The sequence below is a fragment of the Enhydra lutris genome, unplaced genomic scaffold, assembly GCF_002288905.1.
Source record: "Enhydra lutris kenyoni isolate GAN:26980312 unplaced genomic scaffold, ASM228890v2 scaffoldscaffold49, whole genome shotgun sequence".
Classification (NCBI taxonomy): domain Eukaryota; kingdom Metazoa; phylum Chordata; class Mammalia; order Carnivora; family Mustelidae; genus Enhydra; species Enhydra lutris.
This window is the reverse complement of record NW_019154133.1, coordinates 5,289,433-5,315,358: the sequence shown is the minus strand read 5'-3', so window position 1 is coordinate 5,315,358 and position 25,926 is coordinate 5,289,433. Positions and strand designations below refer to the sequence as shown.

The 25,926-nt window shown below is 34.9% G+C and overlaps 1 protein-coding gene across 5 annotated transcripts in view; it reads right to left on the bottom strand.

The window, feature by feature from the left end:
• Nucleotides 1-25,926, bottom strand: part of LOC111156814 (interleukin 7) — a 44,537-nt gene that overhangs the window by 7,210 nt on the left and 11,401 nt on the right. For 4 of the 5 annotated variants that reach the window (XM_022517898.1, XM_022517896.1, XM_022517897.1 and 1 more), the window contains exon 3: nucleotides 19,095-19,097. The exons of the other annotated variant lie outside the window; for it this stretch is intronic. In XM_022517898.1, coding sequence (XP_022373606.1) covers nucleotides 19,095-19,097 — 3 coding nt within the window. The remainder of the gene's footprint in view (nucleotides 1-19,094; nucleotides 19,098-25,926) is intronic. 5 annotated transcript variants of the gene reach the window in all.

Here is a 25,926-nt window from a genome sequence, read left to right as displayed (position 1 = left end):
TGCTCAATATACATCATGTGCCCTCCTTAATGCCCATCACCCTGTTACCCCATCCCCCCACCGACCTCCTGTCCAGCAATCCTCAGTTTGTTTCCTATGGTTAAGAGTCTTTTTTGGTTTGTCTCTCTCTCTGGTTACATCTTGTTTTATTTTTCCCTCCCTTCCTCTATGCTCCTTTTTTTTTTTCTTAAATTCCACATATGAGTGAAATCATATGATAGTTGTCTTTCTCTGATTGACTTATTTCACTCAGCATAATACCCTCTAGTTCAATCCACATCATTGTAAATGGCAAGATTTCATTTTTTTTGGATGGCTGAGTAATACTTCATTACACACACACACACACACACACACACACACACCACACATACCACATCTACTTTATCCATTCATTTATCTGTGAACATCTGGGCTCTTTCTATAATTTGGCTATTGTGGACATTGCTGCTATAAACATTGGGGGTGTAGATGTTATTTTCTGGTTATCTTTTGAAGGGATGCAAAACTAAATTAGATTATCTTTTCAGCCAATATTCAACTCTTCCCTCTACCCCATCAGAGGATATATCCGTTTCTTAGGGCTGCTGTGGCAAATTACCAAAGTTTAAACAGAAGTTTATTTTGTCACAGTTCTGCATGCCAGAAGTCCGAAAGGAATGTATCGGTTGGAGAATCTAGGGGAGAATCCATTTGTTTGCCTCTTCTTTCTTCTGTTGGCTACCATCATTTTTTGGTGTTCCTTGGCTTGTGGCCACATGGTTTCAGTCTCTGTCTGAAACTCTATCACCTTCTTCTCTATGTGTTTGTCAAGTCTCCCCCTGCCTTTTTCTCTCTTTTTTCCCTTCCAAGTTTTTATTTAAGTTCCAGTTAGTTAACATACAATGTAATATTAGTTTCAGGTGTAGAATTTTGTGATTCAACACTTACATGCAATACCTGGTGCTTATCACAAGTGCCCTCCTTTATCTCTGTCACTTATTTAACCCACCCCTCCCCCCCCGACCACCCCCACTTTGGTAAACATCAGTTTGCTCACTAAACTTAAATATCTGTTTCCTGATTTGCCTCTTTTTCCCCTCTATGTTCATTTGTTTTGTTTCTTAAATTCCACATATGAGTGAAATCATATGGTATTTTTCTCTGACTTATTTTGCTTAGCATGATACTCCCTAGCTCCATCCACGTCATTGCAAATGGCAAGATTTCATTTGTTTTCATAGCTGAATAATATTCCTATGTGTGTATGTGTCTTCTTTATCCATTTATCAGTCAATGGACATTGGGGCTCTTTCCATAATTTGGCCATGTTTTTAAATTTTTTAAAGATTTTATTTATTTATTTGAGAGAGAGAGAATGATCATGAGAGGGGGGAGAGTCAGAGGGAGAAGCAGATTCCCCACTGAGCAGGAAGTCCAATGGAGGACTTGATCCTGGGACTCCAGAATCATGACCTGAGGCGAAGGCAGTCACCCAACCAACTGAGTCACCCTGGAGCCCTTGGCTATTGTTGATAATGCTGCCGTAAATGTCAGGGTGCACGTATCCTTTCAAATCAGTATCTTTATATCCTTTGTGTAAATACCTAGTAGTGCAAAGTGGGACTTTTTTTGAAAAACCTCCATACTGTTTTCCAGAGTGGCTACACCAGTTTGCATTCCCACCCCCAGCTTTCTCTTACAAAGATACTTGTGATTGCCATTTGGCCCAAGCATAAGACATAATCTTGTGTCAAAATTCTTAACTTAATAACATCTGTAAAGACTCCTCTTCCCTATGAATTTCTAAAGATTTGAACCTGATATCTTTTAAGTGGCCTATAGCCTCCTTTGGAGAAATATTTCCATGACTGTTGATGTTGAGTTTGACCAAAAGACTGTGTTTTGGATAGTGGCTTTTTGCAAACTGGACAACAGCAGAGGTTTGAGATGTATTTGCACAACTGAATTTGCCTACTTGTATTCATGTGTTTCAACATGAGGAGAATAAGCCTCTGGTAGCCGTTTGTTCATTATTTATTACTACAAAATAAATTATCACAAACCTTAATAGTTTAAAACAAACATTTATTACTATATAGTTTCTGTAGATTGGGAATTTGGGAGGCGCTTAACTAGGTACTTCTAACTCTGTGTCTTCCATGAGGCTATAGTTAAAATGTTGTCCACGTTAATAATCACTTAAGGCTTGACTAGGACTAGAGGATCCACTTTCAAAAGGCAAGATTGTTGCAAATGGCAAAATTTCATTCTTCTTTTATGGCTGAGTAATATTCCATTATATATTGTGTGTGTGTGTGTACACCCTTCCCCCCCCCCCCCGCATATTCTTTATCCATTTTTCAGTCAATAGATAGTTGGGTTCTTTTCATAATTTGGCTATTGCTGATAATGTTTCTATAAGCATTGGGGTGCGTGTATCCCTTTGAATTAGTATTTTTGTATTCTTTGGGTAAATACCTAGTAGGGAAATTGCTGGGTCATAGGGTATCTCTATTTTTAACTTTTTGAAGAACCTCCATACTGTTTTCAATAGTGGTTGAACCAGTAAGTATTCACCAAGAATGCAAAAGAGCTCCCATTTCTCTGCATCCTTGCCAACACCCGTTGTTTCTTATGGTGTTGATTTTAGCCATTCTGACTGGTGTGAAGTGATATCTCACATTGTGGTTTTGATTTGTATTTCCCTGATGACCAAATGGTGTTGGGAAGACTGGACAGCAACATGCAAACAAATGAAACTGGACCACTTTCTTACAAAATACACAAAAATAAATTTAAAATGGTTGAAAGACCTAAAATTGAGACAGGAAACCATCAAAACCCTAGAGGAGAACACAGGCAGCAATCTCTTTGACATCGGCTGTAACAACTTAATATGTCTCTGGAGGTAAGGGAAACAAAAACAAGAATAAACTATAGGGACTTTATCAAAATAAAAACCTCTTGCGCAGTGAAGGAAATAATCAACAAAACTAAAAGGCAACTTATGGAATGTGAAAAGATATTTGCAAATGACATACCTGATAAAGGCTTAATACCAAAATGTATAGAGAACTTACAAACTCAACACCCCAAAAATGAATAATCCAGTTAAAATATGGGCAGAAGACATGAAGAGACATTCTTTCACAGAAGATATGCAAATGGCCAAAAGACTTATGAAATGATGCTCAACATCAGTGGTAATGACTTTTTAAATAAATTCCAAAGGAATGATTCATGAAAGAAATAATTGATAATCTGGATTTCATTAAAATAAAAACTTCAAAACACATACATATACATACATATTTTCCCTGATTATAGTAATTATAGTAGCACTATCTATATTAATATATGTACATAATGTAATATATCATGTATGTAATATATAATATAGTAACACTGTATACAGTATAATTACATTTATATTATATTATATTATATTATATTATATTATATTATATTATACTGACACACACATACACCTATCTCTTTGAAAACAAAGTTTGCAAAGTAAACTTTTTAGAGACTTGTTCCTTAGGGTTGTTAAGATAGATAGGGAATCAACAGAAGATTAATATGTTATCATCTAATGACTACATCTATGATTAGCCTTGCAGCCATGGTAAAAAATTAAGAATCTAAGTGTTTCTAAATGAGGTCTTTCCACCCAGAGTGATTTTTATCTAGATAAGATGAATACCAACGTTGGAGTACAACATTATTTTGCCACACAAAGTCACATCAAGTGGCTCAGCATACATTCCAACAGTAGATTCTTGCCTTACCCATATGGATGCCCCAGACATTTCTTTTTACTTGAGATGTAACTGGCATGTAACATTAGTTTCAGGCATACAACAATGATTCAGCATTTGTGTATATTGCAAAATGATCACTCCAATAAGTCTAGATAACATCCATCACTATACAGTTAAAATTTTTTTCTTGTGATGAGAAGTTATAAGATCTACTCTATTAGCAACTTTCAAATATACAATATAGCACTAAATAATCATAGTCACCATGCTTTACATGACATTCTCATGTCACGTGTACCTTTTGACTACACTTACCCATATCCACCCCCATCCCCATTGGAATTTTTAGAGCTTATTTGGCTCTATGGCAGGCACTAGCACGCAAACATGCTATAGATACAATGTTGCACTTTCAGGCACAGTCTGTAGACTGGAGGAGGAAGAAACAATTTTAATTGCACTGAGGCAACACTAAGAAAGTTTATAGAAAAAGTAGAGAAAAATCATATCTTAGTAATAATGATGATATAATTGACTTTTAAAGTTTAACAATATTTTCTAACCAACATCAAGATTCAGGTGTGGCTCTAGGTACTTAAGATCCACAGATCAACAAGTACTCCTGTGATACTTTGAATCATGGTGTTGAATGTGTGTTTCTGTAAAAGACACAAATCTTAACTACTCTCTCTTATTCTCAGAAAGATCATTTGAATTCACTGCTATTATTACTCCATTATTACACTGGGATATAATACACAATTTCAAAGGAAAAAATGGAGGCATAAAGAGACAGAGTAATTTGTCCAAAGGCACAGTTAGTGAATGTTAAAAAATTATGCCTAGGCCATCTAACTCCAGAGTCCTTTTCATAACTGTAATGCTTTATCTGCTTTCTTTTGGAATAGTTAAGTGAAATATTTGTTATATAATGGGAATTTTTCAGTGGAGAAGCCAATGTTTCAAGGAAAAGAATAGATAACTAATTAAATAAAAATTGAGTCTTAAGAGGAGGCCATGTGGAATAAAATCTCAAGTGCATTTTTAAAGTTGTTACTTTTGGATACAGGAAGATATGTCTTTCTCCAAGACAGAAGGGAAAGAGAAGATTGCCTTATTTCTAAGAATTTTTGCATTAGTATTGCCATATATTGTATGTGAAGATTTCTTTACAATAATTTTTTATTAAAATAAAATATTCTTCTTTGTAGACATACAGATGGCTAACAGACATATGAAAAGATGTTCAACTTTTCAAGCAGAAGATGCTCCCTGATGAAGTCAGGGAAATGCATATCAAAACTGCAATAAGATATCACCTCACACCAGTCAGAATAGCTAAAATAAAAAACAGGAAACAACAGATGTTGGTGAGAATGCAAAGAGAGGGGAACCCTCTTACACTGCTGGTAGGAATGCAAGCTGGTGCAACCACTCTGGAAAACAGTATTGAGGTTTCTCAAAAAGTTAACTACCCTAAGATCCAGCAATTGTACTACTAGGTATTTATCCAAAGGATACAAAAATACTGACTCAAAGGGATATATGCACCCTGATGTTTATACAACATTATCAATAATAACCAAATTATGGAGAGAGCCTAACTGTCCATTGATTGTTGAATGAATAAAGAAGATGTGATTTATATGTATCACACACATATGCACACACAGAGACACAGAGAAATATTACTCAGCCATGAAAAGAATGAAGTCTTGCCATTTACAACAATGTGGACAGAGCTAGAGAGTATTATGCTAAGTGAAATAAGTCAGTGAAAGACAAATACCACATGATTTCATTCATATGTGGAATTTAAGAAACAAAACAAACAAACATGGGGAAAAACAGAGGAAAACCAGGAAACAGACTCTTACCTATAGAGAATAAACTGATGGTTACTGGAGAGGAGGTGGGCAATGGGATGGGTTAAACAGGTGGTGAGTATCAAGGGGGGCACTTGTGATTAGCACCAGGTATTATATGTAAGTGATGAATCACTGAATTCTACAATTAAAACTAATATTACACTGTATGTTAACTGGCTGGAATTTAAATAAAAAACTTAAAAAAGAAAAAAAAAAGAAAATATTTTTCTTTGTTATCTTTGATAATACTTCTGAAGTTTATTTTATTCATAGTGTGACCACACACCCCAGTTTTCTGGGACCATTCTTGATTGTACCAGAGTGGCAGCCTATTGGTTAGCTTCCTCTTACATTTTTTTTTTTTTAAGATTTTATTTATTTGTCAGACAGAGAGAGCACAAGCAGGCAGAGTGGCAGGCAAAGGCAGAGGGAGAAGTAGGCTCCCCGCCAAGCCAGGAGCCCGATGTGGGACTTCATCCCAGGACCCTGGAATCATGACCTGAGCTGAAGGCAGATGCTCAACCAACTGAGCAACCCAGGTGCCCCCTTCCTTTTACATTCTTAAAAATGTACTAGATTGGGCAATAAATTTTTTGCTCACCCTACTTGCACTATGGTACTTTGATTTTTGGTTTGCATGGTATAGAGTTTTCCTATCTTTTTAAAAAAATTACTTTTAACATAACTTAAAAATACTTTTAATGTCAAATATATTACTTGCTTGCCATTATTCAAATAATATTGAGATATATGATGAAAATCTTTTTAATTTCTCTCCTCTGTCCCCACTATAATCACCCACCTGAGGTGATTGGTATTAGCAGTTTGATGAAAATATCCTTGCTCAAGAAAACCGATGTTTATATGTAATGTACACATAAACTTTCAAAATTCACATATATAGGATATGTGAAGGAGATATATATATACACACACACACATACACACACACACACATACACACACATATATACATATATTATATATATATGATATATGAAAGATGTATGAAGGTATTTTCTTTCACCATTTAAAAAAATTTCATAGGGGTGCCTGGGTGGCTCAGAGGGTTAAGGCTCTGCCTTCAGCTCAGGTCATGATCTCAGGGTCCTGGGATCGAGCCCCACATTGGGCTCTCTGCTTGGTGGGGAGCCTGCTTCCTCCTCTCTCTCTCTGCCTGCCTCTCTGCCTACTTGTTATCTCTGTCAAATAAATAAATAAAATCTTTTTAAAAAGGGATTCATAATATATACATTACTTTTTGTTATGTATTATTTTCACTTTATATAGTGACTATCATTCTAGGCCAAATATATCTAGGACCATTTTTTCATGACTGTATTATATTCCATATCCTGTGTATTCTAGTTTATTCAACAGTTTTCTTAATGTTGAACAGTCAATATTTGCTCCTATAAACAGTGCTATAATAGGCATCTTTGTGTGTGTATACATATATATTTTTATGTATGTATTATCCCCTTTCAGATAAATGCTTACATTTCTGTAGAATTGTTCCCCTCATTGAAATTTGCTCAAGAAAATGGTATATTTATTTTTAATGAATCTTATTTTATTAATGAATTTTATTAATGAATTTAATGAATTTTAATTTGACTAGCAAATAAGGGAGCCCATTCTGTCACATCTTTGCCAGCAACAGATGTCATCAGCCTTTAACATTTTTATCAGTCTTGATATGTGAAAATCTATGCCTCATTGTAGCTTAAAGTTGCATTTCTATTACTATTAGAAAATGAGCATCATTTCATGTTGACATTTTGCATTTCCCTTTATATAAATAGCAGGTTCTTATCCATTCTTAGGTTGTTTTTCTTTTAATAAACAGTTTGTACATTGTATATAAGAAATATTTTAAAACTTTCTATATTTTATTTCAGCTGTGTCTCTCATATAATGCATATTTTTTGTACAATTAGTTTTAATTTCAGAATTTAATTCTTACTTATTGATATTCATTATTATTTCTTGTGCTCTTTTTCATTTGTTTTGTAATTTTATCATATTAAAGGTAATTCTTAAAAAGTATTTTCCAGGGGCACCTGGGTGGCTCAGTGGGTTAAAGCCTCTGCCTTCAGCTTGGGTCATGATTCCAGGGTCCTGGGATTGAGCCCCACATTGGGCTTTCTGCTCAGCAGGGAGCCAGCTTCCTCCTCTCTCTCTGCCTGCCTCTTTGCCTACTTGTGATCTCTGTCAAATAAATGAATAAAATCTTTAAAAAAAAAGTGTTTTCCAAAAAACTGTTAAAATTATATTCTTTCTCAATATAAATGGTCATTCTGAAACACAAAGAGGGATATATTATCTATTTTACTTTTTCTCAGTCCTCCTGTAACCTCCTGTAACCACTTGATTTGTATATTATTAGTTTTTAGGTTAAACATGTTATTATTGTGTTCCTATATTTGTAATAACTATCTAGACATCACAGAACAGTTCAGTATTTAATAGTATTCATTTTATAGCATCATTTGTTCATTATTGAAATATATTAATATCTTGTTTGACAGGACCAATCTTGCTGTCAGATTTTTGTTGTGATTGTTTTAGATAAGAGAGTTGTATCTTTCCTGAGCGCTATGTGTTTTTATTTTCTTTGGCACATTGATTAAAATTTGCCTACGTGTAGGATTGTGGACTCATGTTCTTGTTATTACAGATCTTAGTAGAGATTGGTCAGGTGAAAGTAAAAGTGGGTGAAAAATTGGAGGGTGGCCTAACATTATCTTCCTTTATTGGAAACCTTTTCTCTTTTTTCTTCCAGGATGATACTTGTTTGAAAAACTTCTCTTTGAAATATACTAGATTTGTTTCTTCTTATTATTGTTGACATAATCAACAGAATTTTTGATATGTATATTTTTATAAAATACAGAGATAGATCTTTCTTCAATTCTGGAATTTTTGTTTCTATTTCATTTGTTATTTTTTTTTCCTACAATATGTATAATTACACAAAGTCTTTGCCTTTTCTTTTCTTTTAAGAGATCTTTACATGTGTGTCTATGAAATGATCACAGCATAAAGTAGCTTTTCTTTTTTACGCACACATTATTATAATATAAACCTTTACCTTCCTATCTTATTGAGATAAACTCCTCTCATTTACCAAGTTCATTATTTTTTAAAAGATTTTATTTATTTGAGAGAAAGACAAAGATGGTGAGAGAGAGAGCTTGAGTGGGGTGAGGGGCAGAGGGAGAAGCAGACTCCCTGTGAGCAGAAGCCCCCATGAGGGGCTCAATCATCTCAGGACTGTGGGATCATGACTTGAGCCGAAAGCAGACACTTAACTGACTGAGCCACTCAGGCAGTCTGCCATGTTATTTCTGAAATTCCTCCTCGTATTATCTAATGTGTGCTCTGTAATAACTCCTCAGTTCTTCCACCGATCTCTTTAACTTGCTGTCAAGACCTTCTTCTAGAGATGATGGTATTCATGAATTCACCACTTTCTTGAGTAAAGCTAGTGAGAATCGGTCATATCCCACCTCTAGTTGTGGAGAGGAATCACAACATTTTGTGTCGAAGCATTTTTCTGGCTGCTGGAACTCCAAACACTCCCACTGTAATGAACATTGTGTTTTCTTTCCATATCTTATCAATTCCTCCCCCTCTTCATGACTTAGCAGTCGCATGATTTCTGGGACTTACTCCACTCCCACTTATGGGTTGGACTCTAACTGGTCTAAGACTTAGATACGAAGTTAATAAGGGTTATCTGATCTTCCTTGCTCAAAGTAATTGGCTCAAATAACCAAGGTCTAAAGCATTCAGGTCCTTGGTGTTCTAACCACTGTGTCATAACAACTGTTTCACAGGCAATCCAATAAAAATACAGCTAGGGCCTTGATTAAATTGGCTATACACAAGAGAATGATCATTCTTCTGGATCTGAAAGAAGCAATAAACTCTGGTTGCTACTGACAAGCCACAACATGAAGCCAAATGGCACACATGGAAATGTAGAGTGAAAAGAACTGTAAAGAAATGAAGCTGATAGATGAATGTGTAAAAAAGATATGGTACGCACACACTGGATTATTACTCAGCCATAAAAAGAATAAAATCCTGTCATTTCCCATAACATGGATTGACCTACAGGGTATTTTGCTAAGTGAAATAGACAGAGAAGGACAAATACCACGTGATTTCATTTATATATGGAATCTAGAAAACTAAAAGAAATAAACATAGATACAAAAAACACACTGTTGGTTAACAGATTGGAGAGATCTTGGGGGGAGGCAGGTGAAACAGAGGTACAAGCTAGATTAAGAGGTACAAACTTTCAATTATAAAATAGTCATAGAACTGTAATATATACCATAGGAAATATAGTTAATAATATTATAATAACTTTGTATGGTAACAGATGGCAACTAGACTTATCATGGGGATCATTTCACAATGTATATCCAGTGATTGGAAATATCCAATCAGTATGATGCACACGTGAAACTAACGGAATATTTTATGTCAATTATACTTCATTTAAAAATAGCCAATATATACTCTTTGATGATGAAGTTCATTTATGTTCAGTTTTCTACTACTGATAAGTGAAAGCATACTAACTGATATAACTTCTTCAGCCTGAAGGATTTCATGACTAATATTCTGGACTCTGGCTGCTCTAAAAACAGTTCCTCTTCTGTTGCAGCTACTTCTACCAATGAGAATCTGTGGCTCACTCTTGCCCTACTTTCACACGGTCACCTTCAGCATTAGAAAAGCTCTCTAGTCCTCTTAACTGAGATTTTTAGAGCAACTCATTTCCAGTTCCAAAGAGAGGAGGGAGTTCCTTCTCCTGTATTTAAAAAAAAAAAAAAAAAAAGAAAGAAAGAAAGAAAGAGAAAAAGAAAGAAAAAAGGAAAAACAACCAGAAAACAGTTACATTTCTTATCCTCCCAGGCATGATGGCAAACAATACCCACCATATCAATGATCACCACCACCACTACACCCCAGAATCCCAGATAAGCAGATTCACAAACAGACTAACTGAAAAAACTAATGATTGGCAGAATTAGCATACAAACACAGGTTGGCACGGTTATAAAGCTCATGCTTTTTCTACTACACTAAGGTTGCCATCCAAGTAATGTGGTCTTGATTAAAATTTTTGATCAACCGGGGCGCCTGGGTGGCTCAGTGGGTTAAGCCGCTGCCTTCGGCTGGGGTCGTGATCTCGGGGTCCTGGGATCCAGTCCCGCATCGAGCTCTCTGCTCGGCGGGAAGCCTGCTTCCTCCTCTCTCTGCCTGCCTCTCTGCCTACTTGTGATCTCTCTCTGTCAAATAAATAAATAACATCTTTAAAAAAAAATTTTTTTTTGATCAACCAAGTTAATTATTTTTTTAAAGATTTTTATTTATTTGAGAGAGAGACAGTGTGAGAAAGGATGAGAGGGGAGAAAGTCAGAGGGAGAAGTAGACTCTCCCGCAGAGCTGGGAGCCAGAGGTAGGACTCGATCCTGGGACCCTGGGATCATGACCTGAGCCGAAGGCAATAGCTTAACCAACTGAACCACACAGGGGCCCTAATCAACCAAGTTTAACAGAAGAGTTGAGAGTATAAGTTCTAGCCAAAAACCAAGAAAATATATTATTTTCTCAATCCTGAACCCTATTCACATGTGCTAAAATTCTAAGTTAAATATATAGTACTATTAATTAACAACTGTAAATTTATTAATCAAATTTCTGAGGTTGTTGAAGTATAATAATTTAATTTTCCAGTCCTTCCTATGACCAAGAATAGCCCAAATAAAACAGCTCTAATTAATATATTGTCATTTTGTTTCTCATTTAACTTCCAATCAGAAAATAGTGTGTTTTATATTATGTCTCCATATACATAAATAATAGCAGAAATAAAAAGTTAAATGCTTTAACAATTAACATTAATGATCATTCACTATAGAGAGCACACTAGGAATAAAAACAAAGAGGATCAGTCCAAAAATAATATTGAAAATGATTCTTATCAAATATTTCAAAGTAGTATCATGAAAGTGCCTCCAAAGTACTTTTTATACAGAAGAGTTAGAAAAGAAAACTTGTGTTTGTGGGTTCCCACTTGTAGAAATACCTCTAAAGAATTTCTCTGATGTGGCTCAAAATAAGAAAAATCAATCAGCAACATTTATTAAAAATACTTATGGTTCCATGAATGCACAACAAAGGAGGACACTACAAAAAGATAATAAATAAATCTTAGCTATTAAACCCATTCTTTATCTTGTGCAAAATTATATAAGCATTGGATGCCTAATTTGGAGGTGAATATATATTTTCTACTCATGAGATCCCTCTCCAGCATTACCAGCACACCCTAGATACATAACTTGGTATTTTACTCATTTGTGTTAACCAAAGTGTGGTCACCAAAGATTGATGATAAGAACCTGTGTTCCAGGAATTCTATGATTCAACAATTGGCAAATTTCCCTAAATCTCAATGTGCAATATTAAGTACAGACACTGAATAATCACTGAAACCTGGTGGCATATCCACCTGTAGTTGGTATAATGCCACAGACCAAAAAGTTATGCACATGCTCCTCTGGGTGTGTAGGAATATTATTATGAGATAGAAAGTTTCATACATGGCAACCATTCTCTGTTTCTTTTAAATAAACTAAAGTCCTACATCAATGCAATGTAAAGAAGACTGAAACAGAGGAGTGGATAGCCGGATCCTAACGTTCCTCTATTGGCATGAAACAATTTTTCAGCGGTAATGGACCTCAAAAATTACGCAAGTCAAAGTTCTAGTTTTATGAATTATAAAAGTGAGGCCCTATATCAGTTAATTGACCTGTTCAAAGTCCCAAAGCTAGGACTCTGACGGAAACATTTTTCTTTCCAGACCAACAATCTCTCTAGAACAGTATGCTGACATGATCTAGCCTCTCCTTGAATTACCTCATCTGTAAAGTGAGTACACTGAACTTGAGCAGTGGTTTTCCAACACCCTGTTCCTTGTAACCCTGGGGTTTATGGAATGACACAGAGGCCACTTAAAATAGGCACAAGATGATAAAGAATACTCAAGGCTCAAAACCTCACTGGAGTTCTATGTAAGATTTATTTGAAAAAAAAAATTCATGGATAAATAAAAATTTGAAAACCACAGTTATTGATGATTCACTTCTAAGTTTTAAATGCAAAGTCGTCATTTATACATCTGAATTTTAATAGAATTTCACTCTCATATATCAAGCAATTTATAGCCATTTAAAAATATTAAAGGTTTTTATTTGTTTCTGTTCTTAAAGGTGTGAAGTAGAAATTTAGAAGTCATTGTTACAGAAATATTATTTCTAACATGAATAAGATTATAAGAACCACCACTTGTTGAATGCTTACTAAGTTCCAGGAATTGTTTCATCAGCCGGTCATATACCAATTCATGTTATCCATATAATAGTCCAGTGAAGTGTGGGTACTAATTTTTATCCCCATTTTAGAAATAAGGAAACAAAGGCATAAAAAGGTTAAATATTTATCCAATGTCACACAGCCAGCAAGTGGCAGATTTAGACTGAACATTCACACATGGTTCACTGAGTCATGGCATAAATAGGTTCACACTAAAATATTCATTGTTTAATTAAAACCTATCTATGGTCTTCACGGTATGCAGAATCCTTTTATCTCTATAAACTACATTTCTAACTTCATAATACTCAACACCAATGATGGTCATTGATTTAATAACCTGCATAAATAATCACCATTAATAGAAAACAACTGAGGATCACATATAGCTTTTACATGATCTACAACATCTGTGACATCTTGCTTGGTTATCTGGCTAAGATTTACCTTTATATGCACATGATAAAGGAACCAGATTTTATAAAGCTTATGATATTGGTAAATCTAATACTGACCTAGGCCTGGGTTCAAAACAAATTTAAAAATTACTAATATAGTAATTCTCACAAAATTGCTATTAAAGCATGGGAGTATTAGAAACCATTGTCCTCAAAGAAAAAAGACACAGATTTAGTAGAAGCCTGGCCAGATATGAGTAAACCAAAGTTTTATAATAATAAGCACCTGATACTCTATGTAGACAACCTGAAAGATTCCACCAAAAAATTGTTAGAACTGATACATGAATTCAGTAAAGTCACTGAATACTGATACAAAAATCAAAGTACAGAAATCTGTTGCATTTCTATACACCAATAATGAGGCAGCAGAAAGAGAAATCAAGGAATCAATCCCATTTACAATTGCACCAAAAACCATATAATATCTAGGAATAAATCTAACCAAAGAGGTAAAAGGTCTGTATTCTGAAAATTATAAAACACTGGTGACCAAAATTGAAAATGACATAAAGAAATGGAAAAACACTCTATGCTCATGGATTAGAAGAACAAATATTGTTAAAATATCTATACTACTCAAAGCAATCTACACATTTAATGCAATCTGTATCAAAATGCCACTAGTATTTTTCACAGAGCTAGAACAAACAATCCAATGGAAAAAAGACTGTCTCTTCAACAAATGTTCCTGGGAAAACTGGACAACAACATGCAAATGAATGAAACTGGACCACTTTCTTACAAAATGAATTTAAAATGATTGAAAGACCTAAAATTGAGACAGGAAACCATCATAATCCTAGAGGAGAACACAGGCAGTAACCTCGCTGACATTGGCTGTAGCAACTTCTTACTAGATATGTTTCTGGAGGCAACCAAAACAAAAACAAGAATGAACTATTGGGACTTCATCAAAATAAAAAGCTATTGCGCAGTGGAAGAAAAAAATCAACAAAACAGGCAACTTACAGGATGGGAGAAGATAGTTGCAAATGATGTATCTGATTAAGGGTTAGTAAATATGTAAAAAATGTTACATATTTATGTTATAATGTTAGTAAATATGTAAAGAACTTAAAAACTCAACACCCCAAAAATCAATAATCCAGTTGAAATACAGGCAGAAGACAGGAATACACACTTTCCCGAAGAAGACATACAGATGCCAACAGACACATGAAAAGATGCTCAAGATCACTCATCATTGGGTAAATACAAATCATAACAACAAATGAGATATCACTTGACACCTGTCAGATTGGCTAAAATTAACAACACAGAAAACAACAGATATTGGTGAGGATGTAGAAAACGGGTACTGTTGGTGGGAATTCCAACTGGTGCAGCCACTGTGGAAGTCATTATGGAGGCTCATCAAAAAAGTTAAAAATAGAACCACCCTGGGGTGCCTCGGTGACTCAGTCAGTTGAGCGTCTGACTTGATTTTGGCTCAGGTCATGATCTCAGGTTTCTGGGATGGGGCCCCACATCAGGCACACACTCAGTAGGAAGTCTGCTTGAGTTCTCTCTCTCTCCCTCTTCCTCTGCCTCTTCTTCTGTTTTCTCTCTCTCTACCCCCATCAAGTAAATAAATAAATAAATAAATAAATCTATCTAAAAAAAATAAATAAATAAAACTGCCCTAAAATCCAGCATTGTACTACTAGTTATTTATCCAAAGAATATAAAAATACTAATTCAATGGGATACATGCACCCTGATGTTTACAACAGCATTAACAGCAATAGCCAAATTATGGAAAGAGCCAAATGTTTATGAAATAAAGAATTGATAAAGAAGATGTGCTATATGTGTGTGTGTGTGTATATATATATATATATATGTGTATATATATATATATATACACACCATATAAATGGAATATTATTCAGCCACAAAAAAGAATGAAATCTTGCCATTTGCAATGACATGGGCAGAGAGCCAGAGTCTATCTTTCCTTCAGCTCACTGTGATCTAATGTAGTCAATCTAGTACTTGGCCTCTCATATTCTTTCATTAATAAAACTCAATGAGTCCTAAAGTTGGAAGTGATACATAAAGTTCAGGCAGGTAGTAAGGCAGTTAGAGAGTAAAGTATGTAAGCACTGAGATTACAAATTCATATTTGGCACATTTTTAATTGCTGACTGTCCTATGTGTAAGATAGTATATAATCATTACTGCCTATTAACCTTAAGACTGATGAGTGATTAACATCTCCTAAAATGATCAATGTGCACACATTGGCACGTTTACAATCAGTTCTCCAGATCTGTATAAATCTCAACTTCTGTTCCTTAATGGTTTAGTTAAACATTTATTAAGCATCTGAACCTGCCAACTCAAAGATGGATCATATATTCTCTAAGAACTCCAGCGACTGAAGCAAAAATTACAATTTTATAGGGCTTTGAAGAATGGTAGGTCTTAAGTAGGCAAATGAAAGGGAATAGAAGACTATTTGAGTCAAACTTGGAGTCCAAGGTTTTCAATGCAATACTGTATGCATTTATGAAATGCCTGTTAGTGGCTATGTGTAAGCTCTTAGGTATTGAACATCAGTATAAAAACACCAGCATTCCAGACTGGGTCCTAATCCTGTGAAGTTCACAGTTTTGAAGGAAAGATAGACTTCAAAAATTGCAACACAAGGGAATAATGCTGATAATAACAGTTAAAAATGTTTAGAGAAAGCAACTAATTCAATACTGGAAGCTTGGGAATTACATTAAAAGTCAGTGGCCCTTTGTGGATTAAGCTTAGATGGAGATTTGAGTGTAGAATGTTTAGAAGTTAGACTGTGATCAGATCTTAGAAAGCCTTATATGCCAACTTGAGGAATGTTGACTTGGTTTTCTATGACTAGATAATAGGAAGCCACTGAAGACTTTTAAACTTCAGAATGGCAGAATGAGATCTGAGCTTTTGAAAGGTAACTCGTATAGCTCATACAAAATAAATTAGAAATGGGAAGCAAGAACCAGAAAGATGGGTTATTTCAGCACTGAGTTTACATATGGCAGCTGATGTCTTCTGAGAGTTTAGGAGTATGTGACTAGTGATATTGTCATTCAGTAATTTTTGATCATATGAAAACACAATGGAAAACTTTTAGACTGTTAAAATGTAGTTCTTGTAGTAGGAACCAGTAAACGAAAAGGCAGTTAACACTGAGCAGTTAAAGGGGCAGAGGGACAGAGTGTCTTAAGCAGACTTGGTGCTGAGGACAGAGTCCAGCTCAGGGCCAATCTCACCACCCTGAGATTATCTGAGTCAAAACTAAAAGCTGGATGCTTAAAATGACTGCACCACCCAGGCACCCCCATGATGTGCCCCTTTATTCTGTTAATTCCATTTTCTTTATCCATTTGGGGAACATTTTCCTCTATCATAAGTTATTTTACTCTTCCATTTGATGGGTTTTCTTTTGGAGGAACAGTAATCCATAAATTGACTTATTGTTTTCTGGGGTGTTTCTGCATGGTTGCCATGTTGTTTTCATCTTAAGTTTATAGGGGACCACTCTGTGCTGATATTTATTTGATCTCATAGGTCTCTTTTCACCTATCAGAGAACACGTCTCTTCCCAGCACTTCTGGTGAGACCATGTTATTGTCTACTTCATAACAATTTTTTCAAGTCCATTATGGGGTTTGGTGAACTGCCTTTCTTGAGGAGAGAATGGTCACTTGGACTTCAAGGTTCCCTTCCCATTAGGAGTGAAGCATTCCACTTTTGATAGAGACTGGGATATTCAGGAGTGATTTCCACTTCACTTGCCTTTCCCTAGCAGATATTTCCACTGGCTTTCTTCAAAATGGAGTATTAGTGAGCTCTTTTTCAGAATTTTGTCCACTTTAGCCACTATCTATATGAGTTTACATAGCTGCCATAACAAATGTACACAAACTAGGTGGCTTAAAACAACAAATATATATTCTCTGGAGGCCCAAATCCACAATCAAGGTATTGGCAGATTTCCATGCCTCTTTTCTGGTTTTTGGAGGCTGCCAGCAATCCTTGGCATTCCTCGTAGCTTGTAATGCACAAGTCCAATCCTCATGGATTTTCCTGTGATTCTTCTCCTGCTCTTCATTTCCAAGAATGCTTGTTGTTGGAATTTGGACTCAGCTAATCTAGGTTGATCACCTCTTGAGATTCTTCATTTTATCTGCAAACACCCTTTTCCCAAATAAGGTAGCAGGTACACAGACCTATTGGGGTGCCACCATTTGAACCACTATACTATCTGTATGATTATTTTTAGAGGAGTGTTATTTTCATGTCAGTTCCTGAAAGTTCTTTCTCATTTGGGGGCTGCCAGTTTTCAATAACTTGTGTGTGTGTGTGTGTGTGTGTGTGTGTGTGTGTGTGTGTAAAAAGTTTTAGGTACCCAACTTCAGCTCATTTCAATGGGTTTCGATCTGTCATCTCACCCCAGCAGTACATTTGAAATCATGAATACCAGTGACAATGTACCTTTAGATTCTATTGGGTGATCTTCTAAAACAGTATGTTTTCAGCCCATTGTGAAGGTTAGAACATATGTTATACCATTTCTTCGTTGTAATGAGATCATAGTAGTTTTCAAAACAGACACGACATGCTTTAACAGATTCAGAGTACTCACAATGTCACATCCTTACAAATTTCCCAATTAAACTAGCTTTATTTCCACTTGTTAGATTCGTATAAATTCTCTTTTCATTTTCAGAATTAGCCAAGAATGTAGAGAGTTTATTCAGTGCAAACAGGCTAAGTTTCCTTCCATATGCCATGTAAGGAAAACAGAACCATGCAAGCCATCCACAACTCTCTGCTTAGGCTTTTTCTTTCTGTTTTAATTTCTGTTGCAGATATAATGCATCAACACAAAAAAACCAGTGCAACATAGTCTAATGTTCTTGTTGATCCAGATATGTGTATAATTTCAGGCACAGGCCCAAGGGCCCAAATTTATAGTTATTTAATTTATACTTGTATGTGCAACATTGTCTCCAAAGACATCTATGACAGCAGGGTACTCAGATCTAAAAGTGATGCCAATCCTTACACTCTTTTCCAGGGTAAACTTTCCCCAACAAATATCTTGAACAACAACAAGGATATTGGTGGTGGTGAGTCTAGGGAACCAGTCAAAACTCCTTTCTTTCTCAATGAATTCTTCCTATCAGTAGATATCAGACAGGAATAATTCAATCTTTCACAAAGAATCTAATATCATGAGGCTTCAAAAAATAAGAGTCTGGGTTCTTAAACTCACCCTGCCCAGGAAACTATCTATGGAAGTGTAATTATTTCCTCCCTAGGGACTAGTTGTACATACCAACAGATTTTGGATTTGGAGAATTTATGGAACCATAAAATACATACTGCTAGCCTTGTTTTATTTTTTAATGAATGAATGAACAAATGAATGAATGACTTTACTGTTTTAATAGACTTTATTTTAAAAAAATTAAAAGATGTTATTTATTTGAGGGAGTGAGACAGAGAGAGCACAAGCAGGGAAGAGAGGCAGAGGAAGAAGGAAGTTCCCCACTGAGCACAGAACCCAACATGGGTGTTGATCCCAGGAATGGAATCATGATCTGACCTGAAGGCAGATGCTTAACCAACTGAGCCACTTAGGTGCCCCAATAGACTTTGTTTTCAAAATCAGTTTTAGGCTTACAGAAAAACATAAAAAAAGGGCACAGTTCAAATATATGCCTTCAACATTGCTTCCCCTTCATTAACATCTTGCATTAATGTGGTATTTTTGGTACAGTTCATGAATCAATATTGTTACATTATTGTCAACTTAAGTTCTTAGTTTACATTAAGTTCACTCTTTGTGCTATAAGTCCTATGTGTTTTGACAAATGTATGTCATGTATCTACCATTACAGTGTCATATAAAATATAGCTTCACTGCTCTAAAATTACTCTGTGCACCACTGATTCATTCCTACCTTCCTTTCTTCCCAGCCCCCAGCAACCACTGATCTTTTTACTTCCTCCATAGTTTTGCTATTTCTAGAATGTCATATAGTTGGAATCGTATGGTAAGTAGCCCTGTAGACTGAATTCTTTCACACAATACACATTTAAGACACCATCATGTCCTTTTGTGGCTTGACAGCTCATTTCTTTTTATCACTGGTTATAGCCACTGAATGGATGTGCCACATTTTGTTTATTCATTAACCTGTTGAAGAATGATGTGGTTGCCTCCATTTGGGGCAATTATGAATAAATAACACCTTTATAAACATATAGCATGACATTTTTACTGTGGATGTTAGTCTTGAACTCATTTGGATAAATCCCTAGAATCATCATTACATGATATGACTATGTTTAACTCTGTAAGAAACTGCCAAACTGTCTTTCAAAATGGCTGTACCATTTTGCATTCCCATTGGCAATGAATAAGAGCACTTGTTGCTCTGCATGCCTGTCAGCATTTGATGTATGATTGTTTTTAGTCATTTTAGTTATGACAGGTTTTAGTCCATTCATCAGATGTTTAGTACTACCTCAATTTTAATTTACAATTCCCTAATGATATATGACACTGAGCATCTTTTCATATGTTTATTTCCTATGTGTATATCTTCTTTGCTGAGGTGTCCATTCAGGTATTTGCCCATTTTTAGAATTACATTGTTTTTTGTTGTTGTTGTTGAGTTTAAACATTTTTTGGGGGGTGGGGATATTTTGAGTACAAATTCTTTATCAGATAAGTGTTTTGAAAATATTTTCTCCCAGTCTGTGGCTTGTTTTTTCATGCTTTTAACAGTGTCTTTCTCAGAGCTGGGGTTTCTGGTTTTGTTTTGGTTTGGTTTTAAGATTTATTTATTTATTCATTTATTTGAGAGAGCGAGTGAGCTGGGTGTGGGGGGGTGTGGGGAAGGAGAGGAAGAGAAAGAATCTCAAGCAGACTGCCTACTTAGAACAGAGTTTGACACAGGGCTCAATCACAGGACCGTGAGATCATGACCCGAGTTGAAACCAAGAATCAGGCCTTAACTGACTAAGTCACCCAGACACCCCCTCTCAGAGCACTTTTAATTTTAATGTAGTCCAATCTTTTTTTATTTCATGTATGGCACTATTAAGTGTTGCATCTAAAATGTTATCACCAAATTCAGTGTTACCTAGATTTTATTCCCATTTTACTTTCTAGGAGTTTTTATAGTTTTGCATTTCACATTTAGATCTATGCTCCATTTTGAGTCAATTTTTGTGAAAGCTATAAGGTCTTTTGTATGTTGATGTTCAGGTGTTCCAGCACTATTTGTTGAAAAGACTATCCTTTCTCCAATTGAATTGGCTTTGATCTTCTGTCAGAGATCAGTTCACTGTATTAATGTTGGTCTCTTTTGGGCTGTCTATTCTGTTCTATTGATTTGTCAGTTATTTCCCCAATATTACACTGCTTTGATTACTCTAGCTTTATAATAAGTCTTGAGTTTGAGCAATGCCGGCACTCTTTGTTTTCTTTTTCAATATTTTGTTGGCTTTTTTGAGTCTTTTGACATTCCGTGTGAATTTAGAATCAGGTTGTTGATATCTACAGAATGACTTCCTGTATTTTGATTGACACTGCTTTGATCAAGTTTGAAGAATTGACATCTTTACAATATTAAGGCTTCCTATATATGAACAGGAAATATCTCTCCATTTATTTGGTTCTTCTTGACTTCTTTCCCTAAGGTTTTATAGTTTTACTCATATAGATATTGTCCTTTTTAAAATAGATTTATCTATGATTATTTCATTTTTTGAAGCTTATCTAAATGGTATAATTTCAAATACAATTGTTCATTGCTGGTATACAGAAAAGCAACTGTCTTTTGTCTTTTTGTGACCTGAAACCTTGCTATAACTGCTTATTAGTTCCAGGTTACTTTAGATTTTCTATGAAGACAATCATGTCACCAGGAAACAAAAACCATTTCAATTCTTCTGAATATAGTTTGTTTTCTCTTCTTTTTTTGTTGGATTAGCTAGGACTTCCTGACTGATATTGAATAGGAGTGATAAGAGGGTATATTGTTAACTTGTTCTTAATCTCAAGGGAAAGTATTGCTTTCTCACCATTAAATACGTTAACAGTAGGATTTTTATAAATAAATTTTATCAGTGTGTTAAATTATTCTCTATTCATAGTTTGCTGGGAGTGTTTCTAATGAATCACTGTTGGATTTTATCAAATACTTTTTCTGCAATTACTGTAATCATATGATTTATTTTTTTGCCTGTTGAAATTATAAATTACATTAACTGATTTTCAACGGTTGACCCAACCTTGCATACTTGAAATAATTGCATTTAGTCATGATGTATAATTTTTTAAAAATACATTATTGGATTTCATTTGATAATACTCTGTTAAGTTTTTTTTCCCACCTATGTTCATGGAAATACTCACTTGGAGATTTTCTGTCTTATGTGCCATGGTCAGATTTTGGTACTGGGGTCAGATAGGCCTCATAGAATGAGTTGGTAAGTATTTCCTCTGTTTTTGAAAGAGTTTTAGAGAACTGATATGCTTTCTTGCTTAAATGTTTGGTAGAATTCACAAGTGAAACCATCTGGACCTGTATTTTGTATTTTGAAAAGTCATTAATTTTTTATTCAATTTCTTTAATAAATGTAGTCCTATCTCGATAATGTATCTCTTCTTATGTGAGTTTTGATCATTTCAGTCTTTTAAGGAATTGCTGCATTCATCTAAACTATCAAATGTGTGTCCACAGAGTTGTTCATAATTGTATTAGTCAACATTCTCCAGAGAAACAGAACATTCAATAGGAATCTATCTATCTATCTGTCTGTCTATCTATAGAGAGAGAGGAAAAAAGGAGAGAGAGGGAGTGAGAAGTGGGGGTATTTTAAGGAATTGGCACATTTGATTGTGGGTATTCGCAAGTTCAAAATCTGTAGGATAGGCCAGTAGGTTGGAACCGCAAGGAGGCTAATGTTGCAATCTTAAATCTGAAGGCAGAATTCCTTCTTCCTTGGGAGAATTTGGTCTTTTCTCTTACAGCCTTCAAATGATTGAATGATGTCTTAGTCTGCTCAGGTTGCTATAACAAAATACCACAGACTGGGTGGCTTAAACAACAGATGTTTATTTCTCACAGTTCCAGAGGCTGGGGAGTCCAAAATCAAGGTGCCTGAGTGATGTCAGTCAATTTGGTTCCTGGTGAAAACCCTCCTCCTGGCTTGCAGGGAGCCATCTTCTCACCGTGTTCTCATATGATGAAAAGAGAAAGTTCTGGTGTCTCTTCTGCTTCAAGGGCACTAATCCTATGATGGGAGTTCCACCCTCATGATCTCCTCTAAACCTAATTATCTTCCAAAGTCCCATCTTCTAAGACCATCACATTTGAGGACTTAATATATAAATTTTTGTAGAACACAGACATTCAGTCCATACAAATGAGGATCACCTGCATCATGAGGGGTAACCTGTTTTCCTCACAGTCTATTGATTTAAATGTTAACATCTAAAAAAATACCTTCACAGCAACATCTACACTGCTGTTTGACCAAATAACCAGGTACCATAGCCTAGCCATGCTGACACATAAAATTAAACACATAAACATTAATATTCCTTTATTATCCTTTAAATATGCATGGGATTAGTAGTTATGACCTCTCTTTTATTTCTAATATTAGTAATTTGCATCTTTCTTATTTTCTTGGTTAGCCTGGATGGAGAAAAGTTTACCAATTTTATTGATCTTTTCAAAGAACCAGATTTTGGTTTCACTGATTTTTTTTCTATTAATGTCTTGCTTTCAATTGCTTTTCTAGTTTTCATTATTTCTTTTCTTCTGATTAATTTCATTTTAATTCGTTCTCTCCCTTCCATTTTCCTAATGTGGGAGCTTAAATGATTGATTTACATTTTTCTTCTTTTCTAATATATGCACTTAATGCATATATTTAGCTCTGCTTTCACTGTGTCCCACAAATTTTGTTAACATTCAGTTTATTACCTTTAAATTTCCCGAGGCTTTTTTTTTTTTTGCCTGTATTTATCTAAAATGTTGTTTAATCTGCAGATATTCCATCTATTGTTCTAGTATTGATTTCCAGTTTAATTATGTTTTAGTTTGGGAGTATATTTCACATGATTTCTATTTGCTAAAAGTTTGTGAAAATGTGCTTTATGACCCAGAATATGTTTAGAACATGGTGATTACTCTATGTGAGCTTGCAAAAAACGTGTATTATGCTGTTGCTGGATGGATGATGTATTTTATAAATGTCAATTAGGTCCAGTTTTTATAGTGCTTTGCAGTTGAACTATATACTTACTGATTTTCTCTCTGCTGAATCTGTCAATTGCTGACAGAGGGGTGTTGAAGTCTACAACTTTAATAGTGGTTTTATCTATGTTTTGCAGTTTACCAGTTTTTGCTTCACAAATTTTGATGCTATGGTTAGGCATACACATTAAAGTTTGTTGCCTTCCTAAAGAATTTACCCCTTTATTATTATTTAAGGCCCTTACTTTACTTACTAGTTATCTCTGATAGTCTTCCTTACTGTGTGCTTTGCTTAAAATAAATATAGCTTCTCCAGGTTTCTTTGGATTAGTGTTAATATGGCATACCATCCTTCATCTTTTTTACTTTTAATCTACATGTATCTTTATACTTAAAGTGGGTTTCTTGTGGATAACATATATTTGGGCCTTTTTTTCCTTTTTTTTTTTTTTTTTAAATCCACTCAGCAAGTCTGTCTTTTAAGTAGTGTATTTTTATTTCATTCTTATAACTAAAATAAAGTCATTGCTAGGAAAAAAAGACTCACCTCTTGAAAGGTAACTTCTCTTGTTAAATTGCAACTGACTCAGTCATACTGCTAAATTATATACACAGGAAATTTGTTTTATCTTCTAGCATAACTTGATAAAAGAAGAACTAATTTAAGACTAATTTTAGCCAATTTAAAACGTCTTTCCTCTGTTGATTGGAGTTAAACATATTTAGACATACTTATAAAGTAATGTTTGGCAGGAATTTGATCATTTATTTGTCAACAAACCAATGAAATGGAAGATCGAAGTTGATAGGTCCTAGGTCAGAGAGATTTTAAAGCGTGAAAGAGCTTTTGGAAAGGAGAGAGAGTGTATCAGATTTGAATTTTGGAAAGATAACTCCAATGCCAGCAAAGAGGACAGATGCACACTGGGAGATCAACCAGGAACCCCCTGGAGGCTATGGAAATGGTCTCGTGATGTCAATGACTGCTTGGCCTGAAATGATTAGTGGAAGTCAACAGAATGAATGACCTGCACAGGTGTTGAGAGTGTGTACTAATCTGTAGAGTTTGGTGATGGATGAGCTGAAGGAGCAGGGGTGCCAAGGATGATCCCAGGCTTTCAGCATTGAGATACTGGGCAAATGCAAACATTGTTACCTAAGATAGAAAATGTAGAAACAGGAAGAGGTGAAAAGTGCTGATAATTAGTTCTCTATTATGCATGATGTGTCAGTACAATACATCGGGGTAAAGATTTCTAATTGATATTTAAATTACATGGTGCTTAAGTTTATGAAAGGGGTGTAAACCAGAGGACCATCAATGCAAAGACAAAACTTGAATCCGTAAAGGCCCCTCAAATAGAGATGGAGATGGAGTTGAGGACACTGAAAATTGTAAAAGCCTAGTATAACCCATTCACTGGATTTCATAACTTAATAACTTACAATAAAGTAAGCCCTTTGTGTGCCTCTAACTAGACTGAGTCATTCCTAGAAAGTATATGGCCATTCCCAGCAGCCTTTATATTTTTAACCAGCCTTTGTTCTGGTGACTAAGAGTTATGTAATTCAACCATATAAGTTATGTAATTCAACCATATAAGTCATGTTTAGACAAAATAGTTTTTTTATGGAAAAAAACAATATTATATAATATCCCAAACTAGTTCATATTGAATATCAGAATGGTACTTGACATTTGATTCTAACAAATGTCCATAGAAACAGATGTTCAAAAGAAGAGACTTCTAGCCTATTTGAAACAAGTTCTGGCTTCTCATGAACTTGTGGCATTAATTTTAAATTCATCTATTATTTATCATATATTATTATAATTCATAGTTACTTATGAAAAACTACTATGTATATGCAAAGTATTCTGTTGAACATTCTGTGGGACACAAAGATAAATCAAGCATAAACTGTCCTTAAGATACTTATAAACTAGTATGAGGAAATAAGACACAAACTTAGGTAAGTATACAAGGAGTACAGGGTCACAGAGAATCACAGACAATTGAGAATCATGGACAATTTAAAAATGAAATTAAGTAAACAATCCCATTTACATTAGCATCAAAGGCACATAAAATAATTAGGAATACATTTAACCAAAAAGTTTGAAGTTTATAGTCTGAAAAATACAAAATATTTGTTAGAAGAAATTAAAGGAGAT